This window comes from Mauremys reevesii, unplaced genomic scaffold (genome assembly GCF_016161935.1).
Source record: "Mauremys reevesii isolate NIE-2019 unplaced genomic scaffold, ASM1616193v1 Contig11, whole genome shotgun sequence".
Lineage (NCBI taxonomy): Eukaryota > Metazoa > Chordata > Testudines > Geoemydidae > Mauremys > Mauremys reevesii.
Window position 1 is genome coordinate 784,511 of NW_024100727.1, and position 21,993 is coordinate 806,503.

General features: G+C 55.5%; 1 protein-coding gene and 1 pseudogene across 11 annotated transcripts in view; one reads left to right on the forward strand and one right to left on the reverse strand.

Moving 5' to 3' along the window:
- Positions 1-312: 312 nt before the first annotated feature.
- On the reverse strand, positions 313-13,469 carry LOC120392704 (annotated as a pseudogene).
- Positions 13,470-19,536: 6,067 nt separating this feature from the next.
- Positions 19,537-21,993, forward strand: part of LOC120392699 (protein KRBA1-like) — a 47,510-nt gene continuing 45,053 nt past the window's right edge. For all 11 annotated transcript variants that reach the window (XM_039517435.1, XM_039517446.1, XM_039517436.1 and 8 more), the window contains exon 1: positions 19,537-19,737. In XM_039517435.1, the coding sequence (XP_039373369.1) occupies positions 19,543-19,737 (195 nt within the window). In that variant the 5' untranslated portion in view covers positions 19,537-19,542. The remainder of the gene's footprint in view (positions 19,738-21,993) is intronic.

Consider the following 21,993-nt stretch of genomic DNA (forward strand, 5'->3'; position numbering starts at 1 on the left):
CTGAAGACAATAGGGTGGGAGCCGTGTAACAGGGCCTGGTGCCTGTCCCGCCAGCTGCTTTTCTAGAGCAGGGTTCTCACAACCCTCAGAGTGCAGCCACCAACCCTCGCTGGCGGCCGCTCTCACAATTTTCCCTAAAATACTTAATTAACTTTTGGAAAAACAAATCAATATGCACAGACACGCATCCAGATCATTGTCGTTTATTTATGTAGGGTTTTTTCAGACTCAATATTAAAAATGCTTTGAGCAGGGGATTGGACTAGATACCTCCTGAGGTCCCTTCCAACCCTGATATTCTATGAGTCTATGATTCTAATAATGCACAGCTGTCTCTATTCTTTACTGGGCCTAAACAGAACAGAAACACAAGGAGCTCTGCATGTTCTTGTCTTTTTTCTTGTTGTTTCTTTTGCTTTTTTGGTTGTTTTTTAGACTTGCTACAGAGTGAGTCTGTTGTGAGAAGTGCTAACAAACAACATACAAACATCACTTTTCCCAGCAGACTTACTCAGTCCCGGCAAGCCTGGGGACAAATTAAGCCCTGGATGGGGGAGTGGGCATGGAGACAGCGGGGGCCGGTGATGATGGGACACGGGAGGAAGCAGCGGGGGCCAGGGTGATGGGGGGTGAGCTCGGGACCAGCGCCGGCCACCCCATGGCCAGGGAACGAAGCCTGAAGCGCCATGGCTGGAGCCCGCCACTTAAGGGCTGATGCCAGACCCCACTCCCCGCAGGAAGGTGAGGAACTCACGGGCTGCCGGCTCCTCCAGCTTGTGTGTCTCCACATGGGGGCAAGGCCCAACCACTGCGCCCGCCCCCACATCCTATCATAGAATCATAGAATCTCAGGGTTGGAATCTCCAGGGCCTGGGCCACAAGAACGTACAGGGGAGTCGCATCTTACGTGGGGGTTAGGTTCTGAAGTCAGCGCGTGAGGCGAAAATCGCGTCTAGTCAAACGCTCATTGAGTGGAATGGCGGGCGGAATCACCCGCACTACAGGTACAGTATTTAAATTGCTATTTCTCTCTTTTGTTTTGTTTTGCCGAGTGCGTATAGTTAAAATCGCGTTAGTTAAATGTGCCTGTGATGCGACTCCACTGTAACTTACGCTTGCTTGAGATGTCGGGGGCGGGGATCAGACCCTGGTGTAAGTGCTGTTGAAACCAATGGGATCTCAGTCCTGGAGATGCTGCCAGACAACACGTCGGCTGGGATGGCTTGAACTAGCACCCTCTGCTAGCCCCTTGCCCTGCTCTCCCCTCACTTAGCACATCCGCTGACACTGGCTCCTGATTCGCACTGGCAGGAAGGGGAGCAGAACGTGGGTCACGGCCCAAGTGACGTGGTTCCATCACCCACCCCGATTTCCGGACCGGCTCACAGCAGCACCCCCATGATGGTTCATTCCTGGCCGGGCTGGGCCCGGCTGGCCGCTGGGAGCCGCTGCCCCAGGTGGGTCCGTTGGTGGGCAAGGAGGTTGGACACGTTGCTGAAGCTCTTGCCGCACTGGGCACAGGGGTAGGGGCGCTCGCCCGTGTGCACCCGCTGGTGCTTGGTGAGGTCCTGCTTCTGGCTGAAGCTCTTGTCGCAGTCCGTGCAGGGGTAGGGGCGCTCGCCCGTGTGCACCCGCTGGTGCTTGGTGAGGTCGTGCTTCAGGCTGAAGCTCTTGCCGCAGTAGGTGCAGGGGTAGGGGCGCTCGCCCGTGTGGGTGCGCCAGTGCGTGTACAGATTGGAGACCTGGCTGAAGGCCCGGCCGCAGTCGCTGCAGAGGTAGGGCTTCTCCCCCGTGTGGATGCGCCGGTGCGTCTTGAGCCGCTGGCTCTGCCCGAAGCTCTTGCCGGTCGGCACAGACGTAGGGCCGCTCGCCCGTGTGGATGCGCTGGTGGATGGTCAGCTTCTGCTTGTCCTTGAAGCTCTTGTCGCAGTCGGTGCAGGCGAAGGGCCGCTCGCCCGTGTGGATGCGCTGGTGCCGGACCAGCACCTGCTTCAGGGTGAAGCTGCGCCCGCAGAGGTTGCAGGCGAAGGGCCGCTCCCCGGTGTGGATGCGCTGGTGCTTGATGAGGTTGGAGACGTGGCTGAAGCTCTTGCTGCAGTCCGGGCAGGGGTAGGGGCGCTCCCCCGAGTGGGTTCTCTGGTGCTTGGTCAGGTCCCACTTCCTCCGGAAGCCTTTCCCGCACTCCGGGCACTTGTGGGGTTTCTCCTTCTTGGGAACGCTGCTCTCCTGCGCACCGGGAGGGGCCGTGCCATTGGCTCTCGGGGCACACACCGGGCACGGGCTCGGCCCCGCTCCCGTCTCAGGCCCTGAGCGCATATTTGGGGAGTTGCTAGAGCACCGGTCACACCCCCGCGTGGCCCCCAGCTCACTCTCCGGTCTCTGAGACCCACACGAGCTCCGGGAGGTCCCTTGCAGCTCAGGGCTCAGGACAGCGCCCTCTTCTGATCCCCAGAGTAACACCCTGTAGGGCTGCAGGGTCTCAGCCCCGTCGTCCGGATGCTGCTCCTCAGAACTGCTCCTGGCCCTGCCATCTGCTGGGTGGAAAAGAGAGTCCAGAGATTATCCCTCAGGGAGGAGGGAGCACTAATATCTGGGACCAAGCACCCCCCTTCTCCCAGGAGGCACTGCAGCTCCTGCAGGAAGTGGAGATGGGCCTGCGGATTTCAGCACGGAATAGACAATGGGCCAAAGTCATGCTGGGGTAACTCCATTAACTCCAATGCAGTTACCCCAGCGAGGCGCTGGCTCAGTGTGTTCTCGGGAAAGCGAATTGTCTCTTGTGATTGCCCCAGAGCTCCCAGTGCTGAACTGCCAGCCCCAGGCAATGGGCGTCTCCAGGGCGCAGGCCTCACCCGACAGGCGATTTGTGCCGCGTCTCCCAGCATCCGGTCAGCGCAGCAGCCACCGGGAGAAAGTCACCAACACTGCAAAGCACTGAGGGTCAGAGAGCAGGGAAGAGCCCAGCATGGGCAGACTCAGTGTGGGGGTGACCAGAGGGAGTTTCCCGGGGGCTCTCCGAACAGGCCCACCGGCTCCCAGTCAGGGGATTCAGGGAGAGCGAATCCAGCAAGTTTCCCCTAATCTTAACCACCTGAATATTAAAAACAGCCTCCCCTGAGACCCGGCGCGGGGGTGTCTGACCCTGGACAGCAGCGCTGTGACGTTCCGTAAGGGACTGAAGGCGTCAGGGCTGTAGGGAGGAAACTGGGTGTGTAAGGGGAGGAGATGCAAACACCCACTGACTGGAGGGGCCGGGTTCTGCCCTGGGCGTGCGCCGAGTGGGAACGCCCAGTAGCTGCAGTGAGTGCAATGGAGAGAGTCTGGGTGAACAGCGTGGCAGCAGGGCACTATCCGCTCAGCAGCTGCATGCCCAGATCTCACCGCAATATCCCAGAGAGAGCAGAAACCGGGTGGGCAAAGGGCTTGGCCTGGGGGGGGACAGAAGGCCGACGGGCACCTCCTGAGACACAACAAATCCTTCGGAGGAAGCTCGGGCGGCAGCTGGGACAGAGTCACTGCTCCCCGCTGTGGAGTCAGCGCGGCTCCCAGGATCACTGCTGCTCACCTCGGCCGATGCTCTCGGGTCTCTCCCCTGCCACGGCGCACTGGAGGATGCTGGCCCATAACCGGCGCTGCTGCTCCCCGGGCCCACTCAGGACATCGCCGCCTGACAGGTGGAAAAGAGAATCCAGAAACTGTCTCACAAGCTGCAGCCAAGAGGAAACGGCTCCTGACCACCAGCAGCGGGATGGGGCTAGGACATCCCCCCAGCTGGCACGCACAGAACCCCCAGCTCCTCGGAGCACAGAGGGGTGGTGGCGTCATTTGGGGAGGGTTGGATTGCAGCAGGGAGGAAGCAGAAACAAGGGGCCAAATCTCCTCTGCTGCACGCAGGTCCCACTGCATTCAAGGCTCCCCCGGGGCTGATGGTACCCCAGGAAGTCTGGTTCCTTGGCCAACCCCTTGCGAGTCCCTAATGGGGACCAGATATGCCGGGAAGGTGGCATCGCCCAGTCACACCCACCTGGGAGGACCCAGCCTACATCTTCCCCCCACAGCAGCCTGCGGCAGCATTCCCATGGAGGGGCCGAGAACAGGACACCGTCGCTGCCCATACAGAGACTCTGCTGAGGATGAAGGCCCAGGAGCACCTACCCTCTCCCCAGCAGGAGGCGGGGCCCAGCGAGCAGGCAGGGGAGAGTCCATGCTGGATGACTGGGATGTAAGATAACCAGACACAGGTCTGCACGGGTCCCCCACCCAGTCAGTGATCTTAAGGTAACGGAGCCCAGGGTCCTTCCCTAACCTCAGCCCCACGTGAACGAGGAACAGAGCCCTCAGCAGCCTGGGACGGGGTCTCTGCCCAGCTCTTCTCTCCAGAGTCCAGGCAGCACCGAGGGAGCTGGGCTGGGTGCTACTCACCTCGGCAGGGACTCTCCGGAGGCTCCCACACCAGGGACTCCTGCTGGGGGCTGACCCACGGCTCACAGCACTGCTCCTCCTCCTCTGCTGGAGGGAACATAACCCAGATGCTACTTCCTAGGCCTGGGAAACACTCAGACCCCCCTGCAGTGGGGCTGACAGAGGCAGCCCCACATCCTTCCCCCAGCATCTGCGTCTGTACGTCGCCCTGTCAGCACAGCGCTGCCTGGCTGCGGCCGTGCGGGAGGATGATCCCGCTTGGGAGGAGCAAACACTGGAAGTGTCCAGTAGGGCGGAAGGGGTGCGGGGGTGAAAGAGCCAGCACCCCACTAACAGCCCCCTCCCCAGGAGCTACCGAAACAGGAGAGCGTGCCAGGTCAGCGGACAATTCTCACTGAAATAACCATGGTCCACAGGGAGCCTGAAAACTGAGGAGCAAGGGGCTTGTGCTGGGGAGGGGAGGCAGGTGGGACAGGCCCAGACATGACACCTGGGCCGGAGGAAGCCGGGGAGAAAGGGAAGCCGGGGCAGCAGCCTGCGACGAGGTCACTGGACTCTGACCCTTACAGCCCCGTCTAACCATATGGTTCTACGATTCCGTGACTCCAGCGCCTCACTGCAGAGCAGGAGCCGCGCTGAGGGAGCTGGGATTGCTGAGACTCACCCGGAGAGGGGCTCTCCCACGCCACGGGGCCCTGCGGGGTGTGGACCCACGGCTCTTCCCCACGCTCCAGCCGATACAAGAGGTCAGGCTTGGGGCCCGGGTAACCTGCGAGTGGGAAGAGACCGGGGCGGTCAGGGCTTGGAATATATGAACAGTTTTGCCTTGATTTCAGTGCACAGTTTGCCATCACCTGAACAATTGGTGTAAAACCCCTCAGGAGCGTCCCAGTTCTGAAATGGACAAGGACTAAGAGGGTGGATAGGAACAGACTGAAAGCTGTGGAAACGCCACAGAAGACCAATACGTTTATCACCTTGAAGTGTTCCTTTTAACTGACACCCCGCCAGTGAGAAGAAAGGGCTGCGTCACACCTCTCTGTGCCCCTACGTGCGGCAGGAGGGTGCGCAGATCCTGCATCTATCGACACCAAACGCCATTTGCTGCAGCGCTGCCCATTCACCTGGCTTGTTTAGAGCTCTCTGAGCAAGCGTCCGCCCAGGGACACTTGGGGAAGTGACAAAGGGCTTGTCTACACTTGAAATGCACCATTGCTGTGCATCAGCGTAGATGCCACCTGCGCCAGCAGGTAACCCACTTAGCCGTAATCCATTGGCACAGGTAATCCACCTAGCCGAGACGCAGGCAGCTAGGTCAACGGAAGGATTGTTCCATCAACCTAGTGCTGTCTACACGGGGTTAGATTGGCTTAAGTACATCACTCAAGGGTGTGAATTTTTCACACCCCTGAACAACGTAGCTGGGGTCAACCTAACTTTTCAGTGTAGACCAAGCCTTAGTTTGCTGGAATTTACTCCTCCTCCGGATTAAATTACAATGAACTAAAGCCCCTGTACTCCTGAGTGAGACCATCCATATGGGAGTTTAACGTGATTTCATTTATGCCCATTGACTTCACACCTTTGGTGGATCTGTGACGCTGGCAGACTGGGTGCCAGCTCTTCCGAGGCCCCTGTGCCTCAGTGAACACTGACTAATGCATCCCTGGAAACCAGTCTGACTCACCAGTGTGTTGGTCTTGTTAAAACAGATATTAGAGTGATAAGAATGTGTTTAGACTTTATGAAATGCGCCTAGGATACTGCATGTATAAATCTCACTTAAAACATTTGTATCCTATGTTATAAGGTAATATTTAAATATTTGCTCTAATGTAGCTATAAAAGTGTTTGCTATGAAGTTGGAAACCCTCCCAGTCAGGAGGGAAGCATTGCCGAGTACGAAATGCTAGTTTACCACAAGAGGTGTCTCTCCAGCCCAACAAAAGAAGCTCTGTGGACATCAGGCAAACCCATGTGTAACATCAGTGGACAGAAGACTGTTGATTGCTCCCCCATACCCACGGAGAGGAGACATGCACGTACGCTCGACCCATGAGTGGGAATTCTAGGGAAAGGTAACAAAAATGGCAGACCAGAAAGAACTTTATCTTTATGCTGCTTGGACTCAGAGAGGCAAAGATCCCCAGCTGCTCGGGTTGCGTTAGCCCTAAAGGAGATATCGAGCTTGCTTCTTATAGAAGCTTCTATTTCCTTTTGAACTTCAGACGGTAACTCATTTCTGTGTGTGTCTGTTTACCTGCCTTAACCTTGTAAATAACTATTTATTTCCCCTAGTTAATAAACCTTGAGGTAGTTTATTACAGGAGTGGCTTCAAGTGTTGTCTTTGGACAACTTGACCTTCAGGACTGGGAGTAACCTGAATATTGGTGTGAGTTTTGGTGCAGGGGACGCTCTATCACCAAGCAGCACAGAGTCCTGTGGCACCTTATAGACTAACAGACGTTTTGGAGCAGGAGCTTTCGTGGGTGAATACCCACTTTGTTGGATGCATGACGTGCATCTGACGAAGTGGGTGTTCAACCACGAAAGCTCCTGCTCCAAAACGTCTGTTAGTCTATAAGGTGCCACAGGACTCTGTGCTGCTTTTACAGATCCAGACTAACACGGCGACCCCTCTGATACTCTATCACAAAGGCAGGCTTGTCTGGATGGCCAGACAGACAGCGTGACCAAGGGGACTGTCGGTGACTCCAGGCCTGAGGCGTTCACACTTGTCACTTGAGGGGTGAAATCTAAGTATTGAACACAAGCAATTGGGGGTTTATGCCACCCACGTTCATGAGCCATTCCAGACAGCCTGACAGGATCCACCTTAGCTGTTCTGACTGTCCCTATGCAGACATGGCCCGCAGGTCCTCACAGCCCTCTCTGGTCTTCAGTAATGTACCTCTGTGCCATCTGCGCACCTTCCTTTCTGGAGCAGTGAACACCACAGGACCTGCTAGAGAACCTCCCGGCTCCAGCTGTTACCTTCTGTCATGATGGAAATGGACCACAGAATCCCACTCCTGGATTTCCAGCTCCTTGCCGGTTGCTGAGCCATGCCAATACTTTGTCCCCCAGGCTCTGGGAGCTGGCAAGAGCCACTGGGGGTCTGTTGTAAGTCTGGCTCAGGAAGGGCTGGCCCATAATAAGTAGCGTTATTGGTGTGTCTCACAGAACCGGAGTCACTCCTTGGTCTGCGTGCACACTGACGAGCCTTCGCTGCGTTACAGGTGGGAGAAGCCTTACAGTATGTGACAAAAGGGACAGGGAGCTGCCATGTGAGGATGGTGGAGAAATTCTTGGGGTTAGGACATAAGGAATATGAAGTGGGGGGCATTTTCTACAGGTCACCACGACGGCACGACGAGAGAAAGAGAAAAAATTCCTGCACCAAGCCCCAGTCCACACACCTCTGTAGCTGTGGGGGATCTGAATTACCCAGATATCTGCTGTATAATAAATACAGCCAAGCAATCATCCTCAAACAGGTCTTCTGAATAAGGCAGCTTATGATCCTGGCTGTAGAGTTTCCAATCAAACAGGAGAGGCCATCCTGGGTCTGCTTCCTAATTCTAAGGAGGAACTGACTGAATGTAACAGGAAGGCTTGAAACATACCACCATAAAATGCCTGAATTTATCCTAGTCGAACAGATTCACACGGGGCCTTATCCAAAGCCCACTGAAACCAACGAGCATCTTTCCGTTGACTTCAAGGAGCTCTGGGGCAAATCCAGAATGCGGCACTCTTTTGCAGGACGATTCACAGGGGTAGAGATGACTCGTGAGAAAGGACTACAGGATTAGAGGGGCAGTGGGAGGAAGTAGGGACATGAGCCAATGCGGAAGACAAGATAATTAAGGCACAACAGAGCACAGCTCCTCTGAAAAGAATAATGTAAGAAAGAAAAAGCGGGCAAAGCTTCCTTCAGGAGGGACTGTTCCCGATGCAAGGGTCTGTGCTAGAAACAGAGCGAGGAGGCGACTGAACAGAAAATGCACGGTGCAGAGAAAATAAGAGCAGTAAAGAGGCCAAATGAATTAATGCAGACGAAGGGCAATGGTGAAGAGAACGGCTTTTACAAGTGTGTCATGGAAAAAAGCACAAGGGGGAACCATCAGTAAAGAAAACCAAAATGGCCACGGTACTCACTCCTTTTGGAAATCGTTCTTCAAGAAGAAAAATCAAGACATCTGAACAACCTGTAAGGACGGGAGACCCAGTAAAAATAACCCTGGATCTAGAACCGGTGAGAAAACACTTGGAAAAGATACACCTATCCAGATCAGCCTGGATGGGTGGGAAGGCACCCTAGGGTACTACGGGAATTAGCTAGCCAATTTACTGGCCATTGCTTGTGAAGAGTCGTGAGCAGATGGACAGGTAATGAGATGGCAGAAAAGCCAGTTTGGTGCCGATTTTCAAAATGTACAGAGACGACACTGAAAATATGGAGGTTATTAATAGCGTAATAGACATCCATGCACAGGCCAGAATCCTTGACATAACTCAGGCTTCAGCTGCTTTTGTGTTTCACACACAGACGTAGGCTGGGTAACTGCAATGGCTACCTAGCTAGGCCTAACCACAAACCTCGCACAGTTGTGAAGTGACTGGCCGGTGAGCGTGCCCTGTTTGTCTTGCCCCTGACAAGCAGCCTATTATCCGGTTTTTTGAAACCTCACCTAGGGAGATGACTGTGACATCTGGAGAGAGAAAACAGCAGCAGCTGTCATAACACCTTGAGTGAGTCACCCGCACGACCTCCGCAGCTTGAGCAGCTGGTCATCCCTGCAAGCGTGAAGCAGAGCTGGGGAACCCACCCTCGTGCCAGAGTGTTCATTACACAGACTTTCAATGGTTTTAAATCAGCCGCTTGCTTTGCTGGGGGCGGCTGGGATTCTGAACGCAGATCAAACGTGCTAACGGAAGCCCCAAAACAGAGCCCCCACACGTCTCAGCAAAAGAACGAAAAGAGCTCTTTACCCAAAGAAAGCAGCATTTCATAGTTCTCCGTCATCACCTCCCGGTACAGCTCCTTCTGCCACTCCGCAAACATGTCCCACTCCTCCCGGGAGAAATAGACCGCGACGTCATCAAATACCACTGGCACCTGCAATCACAAGCATTCCACGCTAGCGCTGCCTGCAGCCCCGAGTCCCAGCAAAACGGTTTCTAGGGGGGAAATTCACCTCTGTGCAGAAGGCCAGCACAGGACCCAAGCCTCATGTCAGCCCCAGCTCTGTGAAAAATTCACAGAAATAACCCACAGAAAATCTCTCTCAAGGGGGTTATCCATCCCCGTGTAACTCAGCCAGACTGGGGGATCACAGTGGGCCCTTCTGGACTTGGAGTCTATGAAAAAAACATGCAACATCAGCACCAAATGCAGCCTGGAGCAAGTAGGTTCAACCCACAGTGGTGATGTACATGGTAGCATGGGAGGCTAATAGAATGGGTGTCCTGGTCTAGCCCGGGCTAGCTGCCAGTCAGGTGTGCAGGATGAGGGTAATGCACCTGCCAAACTGGCCGAAGAGGAATTATTCTTGTTCAGCCTTTGTCCATAGCTATCCGTGTGCACGGCAGCACCCACCCCTATGGAAACCTGGGCTGGGGCACGGCAGCTGCAGTAAATTCGAGCAGCCCGACTCTGTGCTTTACCGGCTCCTATATCACTTTTGTACAGGTGTAAATACTGAGAAACTGCACTGAAGCCAATGACGTTACACAGGTGTAACCTATATCACAAGCTGGCCGATGAGCAGTTCCTGGTCCCACTGAAATCGGTGGCAAAATCGCCAAGTGGTTGCAGGAATTGGCCGGAAGTCCCCAGAGCGTTTACCAGAGCCAGGGTGCAAAAGGAAAACGTCACTAACGTGAGTGATAAATGAAGTACACACAGGGCGGGGGGAGGGAGGATGCTGAATGGATGCTCTGCACCACTACAGCCCAGGGTCCCTGCAGTCAGCCCGAAACAATGGGTGAAATTCGGATTCTACTGAAGAAAAGGGAGGTTTTGCACTGACTTCAGTGGGGCCAGGCTTTCACAAGGCAGCTCTAAGATAGGCGTGAGTGTGGTCATCAGGAAGCCGGTCTGGGGACTATTTAAATATCCACATTGTTCACATGAAACCGGCTCAACAGCCCACCCTTATCAGGTAACTGCCTGGCTTACGCTGTTCACCCAGACAGAGAAACATGGGCTTGTGCTTGTCTCTGCTTTTATAATGAAGCATAACACAGACCTGTTCACACTGAGGTTGTATTTGGGGCTTGTCTGCCCTGGGTCTCCTGGAATGCTCTGTGGCTGACTGGAGAGCTAGGGGGCTACTTATTGAAAGTGCTAAAGAACGTGCCCATTGCATGCTCTGGGCACATGAACAAAAGCAATAAAAACAGCATCACAATTTACAAGTAGGACCCAATGGCCCAATAGCAAAGACCCTGCTAAGCCCCACAACCTCTCACAGCGCCCCTCATCCACCATGCAACATTCCCTCCTCCCTGGAGACCTGGCACATGGCCCCGGCTACTGAGTGCACGGAGCGCCACGCACCGCAGAGCCATGTTCCCAGGCCATACTGTCTGCACATGGCCCCGGCTGCGGAGTGCACAGAGCACCACACACCGCAGAGCCCTGTTCCCAGGCCATACTGTCTGCACATGGCCCCGGCTGCTGAGTGCACGGAGCGCCACACACCGCAGAGCCCTGTTCCCAGGCCATACTGTCTGCACATGGCCCCGGCTGCTGAGTGCACGGAGCGCCACACACCGCAGAGCCATGTTCCCAGGCCATACTGTCTGCACATGGTCCCGGCTGCTGAGTGCACGGAGCGCCACACACCGCAGAGCCATGTTCCCAGGCCATACTGTCTGCACATGGCCCCGGCTGCGGAGTGCACGGAGCACCACACACCGCAGAGTCCTGTTCCCAGGCCATACTGTCTGCACATGGCCCCAGCTGCTGAGTGCACAGAGCGCCACACACCGCAGAGTCCTGTTCCCAGGCCACGCTGTCTGCACATGGCCCTGGCTGCGGAGTGTGTGGGGCAGCCCACACATCCCCGAGCCATTGTCTCGGGCTGTATTGCCTGTACATGGCCCTGGGCTGGGGTCCACAAGGGCTGTAGCTTCCTTTACTTTTGCCACGAAGCTTGAACTCTGCAGAAGCAGCTGGGAAGGCGGCTGGCCTTGCTTAGCTCCTGCGGAGGGGACTAAGGCCCGGTCTACACTAGAAATGTACATGGGTAGCGCTAGGGAGCCTCAGGACAGGTCTACGCTTAAAATGCTGCGACACTGCAGCTGCGCGGCTGTAGCGAAGCCGCGCTGTGCCAGTGGGAGAGCGCTCCCGGTGTCGTTAATCCACCGCCGAGAGAGGCGGCAGCTGTGTAGGAGAGAGAAGCTCTCCCGCCGACATAGCGCTGTCTACACCAGGGTTACAGTCGGTACAATTACATCATGCAGGGGTATGGATTTTTCACACCTCTGAGCTGGGAGGGCAGTGACTGGGGGTCACGGGGAGGACCCACTGGGTGGGGGAAGGCAGTAGCTGGGGAGGGTTACCGGGGTCCTGCTGGATAGGGGGCAGTGGCTGGGAGGTCACACGGGGAGTGCTGCTGGGGGCAGCAGTGGCTGGGGGTTCCACTGGGTTGGGGACCAGTGGCTGGGGAGTCACACGGGGTCCCACTGGGTGGGAGCAGTGGCTGAGGGGGTCACATGGGGGTCCCGCTGGGTGGGGAGCAGTGGCTGGGGGTCACACGGGGGTCCTGCTGGGTGGGGAGCAGTGGCTGGGGGTCACATGGGGGTCCTGCTGGGTGGGGAGCAGTGGCTGGGGGGTCACACGGGGTCCCGCTGGGTGGGGAGCAGTGGCTGGGGGTCACACATGGGGTCCTGCTGGGTGGGGAGCAGTGGCTGGGGGTCCCACTGGGTGGGGGCAGTGGCTGTGGGGTCACACAGGGGTCCTGCTGGGTGGGGAGCAGTGGCTGGGGGTCACACAGGAGGGTCCCGCTGGGTGGGGAGCAGTGGCTGGGGGTCACACGGGGTCCTGCTGGGTAGGGGGAGCAGTGGCTGGGGGGTCCTGCTGGGTGGGGAGTCACACGGGGTCCTGCTGGGGGGCAGGGCTGGGGGTCACACGGGGTCCTGCTGGGTGGGGAGCAGTGGCTGGGGAGTCACACTGGGTAGGGGCAGTGCTGGGGGTCCTGCTGGGTGGGGAGCAGTGGCTGGGGTCACACGGGGGGTCCTGCTGGGTGGGGAGCAGTGGCTGGGGGTCACACGGGGTCCTGCTGGGGAGCAGTGGCTGGGGGTCACACGGGGGTCCTGCTGGGTGGGGAGCAGTGGCTGGGGGTCACACTGGGTAGGGTGTGTGGGGGTCCTGCTGGGTGGGAGCAGTGACTGGGGGTCACACGGGGGTCCTGCTGGGTGGGGAGCAGTGGCTGGGGGTCACACGGGGTCCTGCTGGGTGGGGAGCAGTGGCTGGGGGTCATGACGGGGGTCCTGCTGGGGAGCAGTTCCTGGGGGTCACACGGGAGGTCCTGCTGGGAAGGGGGCAGTGGCTGGGGGTCAGACGGGGGTCCTGCTGGGTGGGGAGCAGTGGCTGGGGGGTCACACGGGGGTCCCGCTGGGTGGGAGCAGTGGCTGGGGGTCACACGGGGTCCTGCTGGGTGGGGAGCAGTGGCTGGGGGTCACACGGGGGTCCCGCTGGGTGGGGAGCAGTGGCTGGGGGTCCCGCTGGGGGAGCAGCGGCTGGGGTCACACGGGGTCCCGCTGGGGAGCAGTGGCTGGGGTCACACGACGGGGTCCTGCTGGGGGAGCAGTGGCTGGGGGTCCCGCTGGGGGTCACACGGGGCCCGGGGCGGGCTCCTACCTGGGCAGGCGGGGCGGGCCCGTGTCTCCCGGCCATGCCCGGCGGGCGGCTCCCCGCGCAGCAGGAGGCTCCGGGCCGCGGCCCTGGGCTCGGCCGCCCCGGCCCGGCTGCTGCCCGGCGGCCCCGGGGCCCGGAGACCGCCCCGGCGGAGAGACCGGCCCGGCCCGGCCCCGCTCGGCTCGGCTCGGCGGCCACCCGGGCAGGGCATGCTGGGAGCTGGGGGCTGGGCCGGGAGCAGCGCCCACCCACACACCGACACACACCCACAGTGACACGCACTGACAGTGACCACGGAGCGCTGACTGCACCCACACACACACACACACTGACAGTGACACTGACACACACACTGACAGTGACACACGGAGCGCTGACTGCACACACACACACACACACACACACACACACACACACACACACACTGACAGTGACACACGGAGCGCTGACTGCACCTCCCCCACACACACACACTGACAGTGACACTGACACACACACTGACAGTGACACACGGAGCGCTGACTGCACCCCCCCCACACACACACACTGACACCCACACACACACACACTGACAGTGACACTGACACACACACTGACAGTGACACACGGAGCGCTGACTGCACCCACACACACACACACACACTGACACACACACACTGACACACACACTGACAGTGACACACGGAGCGCTGACTGCACCCACACACACACACACTGACACCCCCACACACACACACACTGACACCCCCCACACCCACACACACACACACTGACAGTGACACACAGAGCGCTGACTGCACCCCCCACACACCGCCTGACACACACCCCCACACACAAACTGACAGTGACACACGGAGCGCTGACTGCACACACTCACACTGACACTGACCTGACACTGACACACATAGAGCACTGACTCTGCACCCATCCACACACACACTCACACACACAGAGCACTGACTCTGCACCCATCCACACACAGTTCACAGCCACACTGACACAGCCACACTGACACACACAGAGCACTGACTCTGCACCCATCCACACACACACTGACAGTGACACACGGAGCACTGACTGCACCCATACACACACACACTGACACCCCCCCCACACACACACACACTGACACACACAGAACACTGACTCTGCACCCATCCCCACACACACACACTGACACACACACTGACACTGACACACATGGAACACTGACTCTGCACCCATCCACACACACACAGAGCTCACAGTCACACCGGCACAGCCACACTGACACACACAGAGCACTGACTCTGCACCCATCCACACACAGAGCTCTCACACACACCCACACACTGACGCTCTCACACACACACTGACACAGCAACACTGACACACACAGAACACAGACTCTGCACCCATCCACACACAGCACTGACACACACACAGAGCACTGAGTCAGCACACACACACACACACACACACACACACACACACACAGAGCACTGCCTCAGACTGAGCTCACACACAGAGCTCACACACACACTGACACATCCACACTGACATACCCATCCACACACAGCACTGACTCAGCACACACACACACAGCACTGCCAAAGACTGAGCTCACACACACAGTACTGAGCTGACACGACACCCGCTGACACAGACTCACACACACAACTGAGTAGGCACTCACACTGACACAAACACCGCACTGAGCTGACACAACACATACTGACAGAGCTCAGCTGACAGCACACACAGCACTAACACACAGCGCTGACTAGGCACACACACACAGCACACACTGATACAGACTCATACACACAGCATTGACACACACAGAGCACTGATTCTGCCTGCATGTGCACACAAATAAGCACATAAGAACGGCCAGACTGAGTCAGACCAAAGGTCCATCTAGCCCAGTATCCTGTCTCCCAACAGTGGCCAGTGCCAGGTGCCCCAGAGGGAATGAACAGAACAGGGAATCATCAAGTGATCCATCCCCTGTCGCCCATTCCCAGCTTCTGGCAAACAGAGGCCAGGGACACCTTCCCTGCCCAGCCTGGCTAATAGCCATTGATGGACCTGTCCTCCATGAATTTGCCTAGTTCTTTTTTTGAACCCTGTGATAGTCTTGGCCACAACAGCCTCTGGCAAGGAGTTCCACAGGTTGACTGTGTGTTGTGTGAACAAATATTTCCTTTTGTTTGTTTTAAACCTGCTGCCTATTAATTTTATTGGTGACCCCTAATTCTTGTGTTATGAGAAGTGGTAAATAACACTTCCTTATTCACTTTCTCCATACCGGTCAAGTTTTTATGTCTATCATATCACCTCTTAGTCATCTCTTTTCCAAGCTGAAAAGTCCCAGTCTTTTTAATCTCCCCTCATATGGGAGCTGTTCCATAATGTTAATCATTTTCATTGCCCTTCTCTGTACTTTTCCCTTTCTAATATATCTTTTTTGAGATGAAGTGACCAGGACTGCACACAGTATTCATGGTATGGGTGTATCATGGATTTATATAGAGGCAATATGATATTTTCTGTCTTATTATCTATCCCTTTCCCAATGATTCCCAACATTCTCTTCACTTTTTTGACTGCCGCTGCACATTGAGCAATATTGTCAGAGAGCTAGCCACAATGATGCCAAGGTCTCTTTCTTGAGTGGTAACAACTAATTTAGACCCCATCATTTGATATGTATAGTTGGGAGTCTGTTTTCCAGTGTGATTACTTTGCATTAGGGCTGTCAAGCAATTAAAAAAATTAATCATGATTAATTGCACTGTTAATAATTAGAATACCATTTATTTAAATATTTTTGGATGTTTTCTACATTTTTCAAATATATTGATTTCAATTACAACACAGAATACAGTGTACAGTGCTCACTTTATATTTATTTTTATTACAAGTATTTGCACTGTAAAAAAACAAAATAAATAGTATTTTTCAATTCACCTAATACATGTATTGTAGTGCAATCTCTTTATTATGAAAGTTAAACTTGCAAATGTAGAATTAAGTACCAAAAAAACTGTATTCAAAAATAAAACAATGTAAAATTTTAGATCCTGCAAGTCCACTCAGTCCTACTTCTTGTTCAGCCAGTCACTCGGACAAACAAGTTTGTTTACATTTGCAGGAGATAATGGTGCCCGCATCCAGTTTTGTGAGGTCCTTCCACAGTCTGCTTTGGACTGAACTATCTTGAGTAATTTTGTATGGTCTGCAAATTTTGCCACCTCTCTGTTATCCCCTTGTTCCAGATCATTTATGAATATGTTGAACAGCCCTGGTCCCAGTACCAACCCCTGGCGGACATCACTATTGACCGCTCTCCATTCTGAAATATGACCTTTTGTTTCCTGTGTTTTAACCAGTTACTCATCCAGGAGAAGACCTTCCCTCTTATCCCATGACAGCTTACTTTGCTTGAGAGCTTTTGGTATGGGACCTTGTCAACGGCTTTCTGAAAGTCCAAGTGAACTATATTCACCCGATTACCCTTTTCCACATATGTTGACCCCCTCAAAAATTCTAATAGATTAATAAATCATGATTTCCATTTACAAAAGCCATGTTGATTCTTCCCCAACAAGTCATGTTCATCTGTGTGTCTGATAATTCTGTTCCTTCCTGTAGTTTCAACTAATTTGCCTGGCACTGAAATTAGGCTTACCAGCCTGTAATTGCCAGGATTGCCTATGGAGCCTTTTTTTTAAATTGATGTTGTGACGTTGCACTCCATAATGTTTGATGGAAATGCAGTATAAGCTTTATACAGAGTAAAACGGATTTATTTGGGGTTTGGGTCCCATTGGGAACTGGGTGTCTGGGTGCTGGAGATAGGTGACCTGCTGAGCAGTTTTTGGTTAAAGTCTGCAGCTTTGAGGGCATGGACCAGACCTAGGTCTGTGTTTGCAGCTGGCTAGCATGTCTGGCTCAACAGGGCAGGGTTCTGAATTCCCAGCTAGAAGGGAAAATGAGCTCAGAGGCAAATTCAGCACATTAGTTGACAGTCCCAGTGCTTCCCTCCTCCCCCACCCCTCCTGGGCTACCTTAGCGGTTATCCCCCCATTTGCTGTGATGAAGTACTAAAGAATGCAGGAATCTGAAACAACACCAACTTTATTGCCTCTGCAAGCGGAGATCAAAGGAGGGAGAGGAGGGAGGTTTTTAAGGCCCGGCTTGACAAAGCCCTGGCTGGGATGATTTAGTTGGGGATTGGTCCTGCTTTGAGCAGGGGTGGGACTAGATACCTCCTGAGGTCCCTTCCAACCCTGAGATTCTATGATTCTATGGCTTACAGGGAAGCCCTTCTGCACTTGCTCAGCCTATAGCTGAACTGCTCCTTACTACTGTCCAGGCTCCATGAGCCATGGGAGCAAGGGGCAGGCTGGGGTGGGTGCGCCCGCGCGGTGCTGCCAGCTGGGAGAGCAGCCTGAGGCAGAAGCCTGTGCTGATGAGCTCTTCATGGTCACCTTGCTGATCAGCTCGCCACGCTGGCCAAACAGGAAATGAAATTCAAACATTCGTGGGGCTTTATCTGTCTACCTGGCCAGTGTATCTGAGTTCAGATTGCGGTCCAGAGCGATCACAATGGTGCACTGTGGGATAGCGCCCGGAGGCCAATACCATCGAATTGCATCCACACTAACCCTAATTCGAACCGGCAATGTTGATTTCAGCGCTAATCCCCTCGTCGGGGAGGAGTACAGAAATCGATTTTAAGAGCCCTTTATGTTGACAAAAATGGCTTCATTGTGTGGACGAGTGCAGGGTTAATTCGATTTTACGCTGCTAAATTCGACCTAAACTCGTAGTGTAGACCAGGCCTGAGAGTCTATGGTCTGGTGTGTTCACAGCAGTTTGGGTGACCTTGGTGATACCGATGCCTTGGTGACCCATGTGTAATGATTGTGTGGGGTGTGATTATCCCTTCCTGGGGGTATATGGTCATGCACAATATTTTATCACCCTTTTTATGTCTTAGGTGTGATTTTATGGGCTAAAAGTGTTTTTCACGCTCTGCCTCCTTCCTTCTGGCTCACCCTGTGGTGCCCACAGAGGTGTCCACGCTGGGCTAAGCTATCCCCTGGGGAGGATGTGCACACTGACACCCCTCAGCTGCTGCAGCCCGTGGGTCTTTCTGGACCGACTGCTGCTGCTTGATTCCTTATAATGTGTATTGACAGGCCCAGCAGAGCCACTCGCATCAGTGCCTGGGGAAAGGAAGGAATCAATACGTCTGCGTGAGGGGTGGCATGTCCCTGCCAGGCTGGAGGCGTGTGAGACAGCTCCCAGATGGAGGTTTTTCGCCTTCCTCTGCAGCATGGGGCACGGGTCACTTGCTGGAGGATTCTCTGCACTTGAGGTCTTTAAACCACGATTTGAGGACTTCAATAACTCAGACATAGGTTAGGGGTTTGTTCCAGGAGTGGGTGGGTGAGATTCTGTGGCCTGCGTTGTGCAGGAGGTCAGACTAGATGATCATAATGGTCCCTTCTGACCTTAAAGTCTATGAGTCTATGAGTCAAGGGGCAGAAAATGTACTGATCCCAAAACCAGAAGGGACCAGCCTGATCATCTAGACCAGGGATTCTCAAACTGGGGGTTGGGAGCCCTCAGGGGGTCACGAGGTTATTACATGGGGGGTTGCGAGCTGTCAGCCTCCACCCCAAACCCTGCTTTGCTTCCAGCATTTATAATGGCGTTAAATATATACACAAGTGTTTTTAGTTTATAAGGGGGGAGTCACCCTCAGAGGCTTGCTGTGTGAAAGGGTCACCAGTACAGAAGTTTGAGACCTGCTGATCTAATCCAACCTCCTGCATAACAGGCTGGAGAGCTGCCCCCCAATCATCCCTGGGGCAGATCCTAGCCCCCCACACACACCCTCTTGGCCCAGAGAGTGGCAGCAAGTGGCCACCGGCTGCCGCACAGGAGACCCGGATCCCTGCGCCCCACGCCGCGGGAGCTGGAGCCAGGCACCCCCGGGGGATCCGAGCCCAGGGCAGCGCGTTGATCTGTTTCCTTTCCAAGGCGGCCCCGCTCCGGGCGCGCTGCCTGGCCCGGCGCTGCTGGCTCGGCTGCAGGGCGCGCACGGGGCCGCCGCGGGGTCCAGCCCCCGGGACTCCCCCGGCCCAGGGCTGCGCGCTCCGCCCCGCGCGGGGAGGCTGCTGGGAGCTGTAGTCCCCCCGGGAAGGGGGCAGGCCCGTTCCCAGCGATGCTTTGCTCCCGCGCAGGGAGGGCGGCGATGACAAGCGGCTGCTCTGCCCACGGAGCGTCCCCCGTTCCTGCGTGGGCGCCCCACGCCCCTGCGCCGCCGGGCTGCGCCCAGCCCCCGGGAGCGGCCGAGACCGCCCCGCGCGAGCGGAGAGCGGCTGCAGCCCCGGCCCGGGCTCCGGGAGAAGCGGGGGGCGAGATGTCTGCGGGGGTCGCCGCTGCCCAGGTGAGGAGCGAGGCGCGGGTGGGGGAGGCGCTGCTCGGCCCCCTTGGCCGGGGGAGCTCGGCTGGCCGGGGCTGGGCTGGGCCGGGCGGGCAGGAATCAGGCACCCGCCTGGCCCTGGGGCTCCTGGGTCAGAACTTGGGGCGCGGATCCGTGGAGTAATTGTCCGGTGAGCTGCCTTGTTCCCGATCAGGCTGGGCACCCAGATGCAGAGTGGGGGACAGAGGGGGGTTGAAGGGGCAGGAAACCCGGACACTTCCCGGTGCAATGGGGGGGGGGGGGGGTAAAAAGAGGAGATTGTGCGTCCCAGGGCTGGGAACGGTGCTGGGTGGCACCGGGACACCTTACAGGGGTTTCCAAAGAACAGACCCTGCAGATTCCCTGCCCCGCTCGGCTGGGTTCCAGAACATGCCCAGCTGGTGACACCAATCAGTCACTTAGCACTTGCCAGCGGTGGGGTCTCACTGGAAACCCCCCTGGGACGGGTATGGGGCTGCCTGACACCGCCCAGAGTTAGCTTCTCCTTGGGCTGCCCTCGCTGAGCCATGTGCATGCTGGAAAGTGCTGGGTGAAATAACCCAGGGTCACTCCATGCTTGGGACACAGATATCCCGGGAGCTTGTCTGGCACTGAAATGTTGCTATTTTCACCAGCCTGCAATCAGCAGGCACAGATTTGTGCAGGGAAATTCTGCCTGTTAGGCACATGGCTGGTTAGCCTGACTTGTCACCGGGCAGAACGCCTGCCCCTTCTCCCAGCGAAACCCCCTCTCACGGTGCAGCCTGCCCCACGGCTGCCATTTGGGGAGTGCTTTGCCTGCCACAAAGATCCCCAAAGTTCCTGCTTTTCCATGAGCCCTCAAACCAGCCAGCGCCGCTTTGTTCTGTTCGGGCAGGAGTGTGACTCTCTGTATGGAGCTTTGTGCTGTGCCTGGTGCTTGGCTAGAGACCGTCCACAGCTCCTGGGAACGGGCAGTAGAAAGGGAGGAAACATGCCGAGGTTCCTTGCTCTTTCTTTCAGTAGCCAAAGCAAAACCCTGCTGTGCCATGGGGCTCGTTACGGGCGGCCGTCTAGTGCGTAGGGCACTGGCTGCTGTTCAAAAGACCTGGGTTCTGTTCTACTCTATTGCTGACCTGCTGCTTGATTGACCTTGGGCAAATCTCTTCATCCCTGTTTCTCCTCCCACCCTTTGACTGTCTTGTCTGTTTAGATCAGGGGTCGGCAACCTTTCAGAAGTGCTGTGCCGAGTCTTTCACTCTGATTTAAGGTTTTGCGTGCCAGTAATACATTGTAACCTTTTTAGAAGGTCTCTTTCTGTAAGTCTGTAAGATAGAACTAAACTATTGTTGTATGTAAAGTAAATAAGGTTTTTTAAATGTTTCAGAAGCTTCATTTAAAATTAAATTAAAATTCAGAGCCCCCAGACTGGTGGCCAGGCAGGGTGAGTGCCACTGAAAATCAGCTCGCGTGCCGCCTTCGGTTGCCTGCCCCTGGTTTAGATCATAAGATCTTCAGGGCAGGGTGGGGCCTGGCTTTCACTATGTGTTTGTACGGCACCTACTGCAATGGGGCTCTGATCTCAGTTGGAGTCTCTCGCCAACACCGTAATACAAACAAGTATTATAATAATCCTGACTGTCATTGCTGGTAAGGTTTGAAGTTGGGACCTTTGGCGCCAAAGCAGTTTTGCCTCTTGAACTAAAGGCGCAGTAGCTTCAATAGTTGGTAGCAGTAGTAAGCTGTTATCCGCAATATAGTCTAGCCACTAGAGGGAGAAATGAAACACATTTTACAACCATGTTACACAATATTAATTTCCTGGGGACAACTTTGTCTTAGTTCTCTTTCAAGCCTTGTATTGCTGGATGACTAAATACAACACAGCTAAAAACAGCAGCAAACAGCAGGTCAGGAGCCAAATGACGTGGGACCATTTTTTTTTTAAATGGGGTTCTGGGAATGATCCTATTCAGGGGCAACAGTGAATGCAACTGCAAACAAAGCTAGTGTGTTCAGAGGCTTTTTAGACTGGAGGAGGGGCTCAGTCATGGGGGATTGTCTGGGGGGGACGGGGCACACGTCCAGCACCTGATGAAATGCCACAGCCACCGTTCCATCCCCTGCCCAGCTGAGGTGCAGTGAGGGACGTGCTAGACCGCAGGTGGTGTCGGTCAGGGCACGGAACCCATCGGGGAGAGGCCCTGGAGCAGATCTCACCAGAGCAGATATTACAGGAGGAGCCCATATTTATTCATGAGC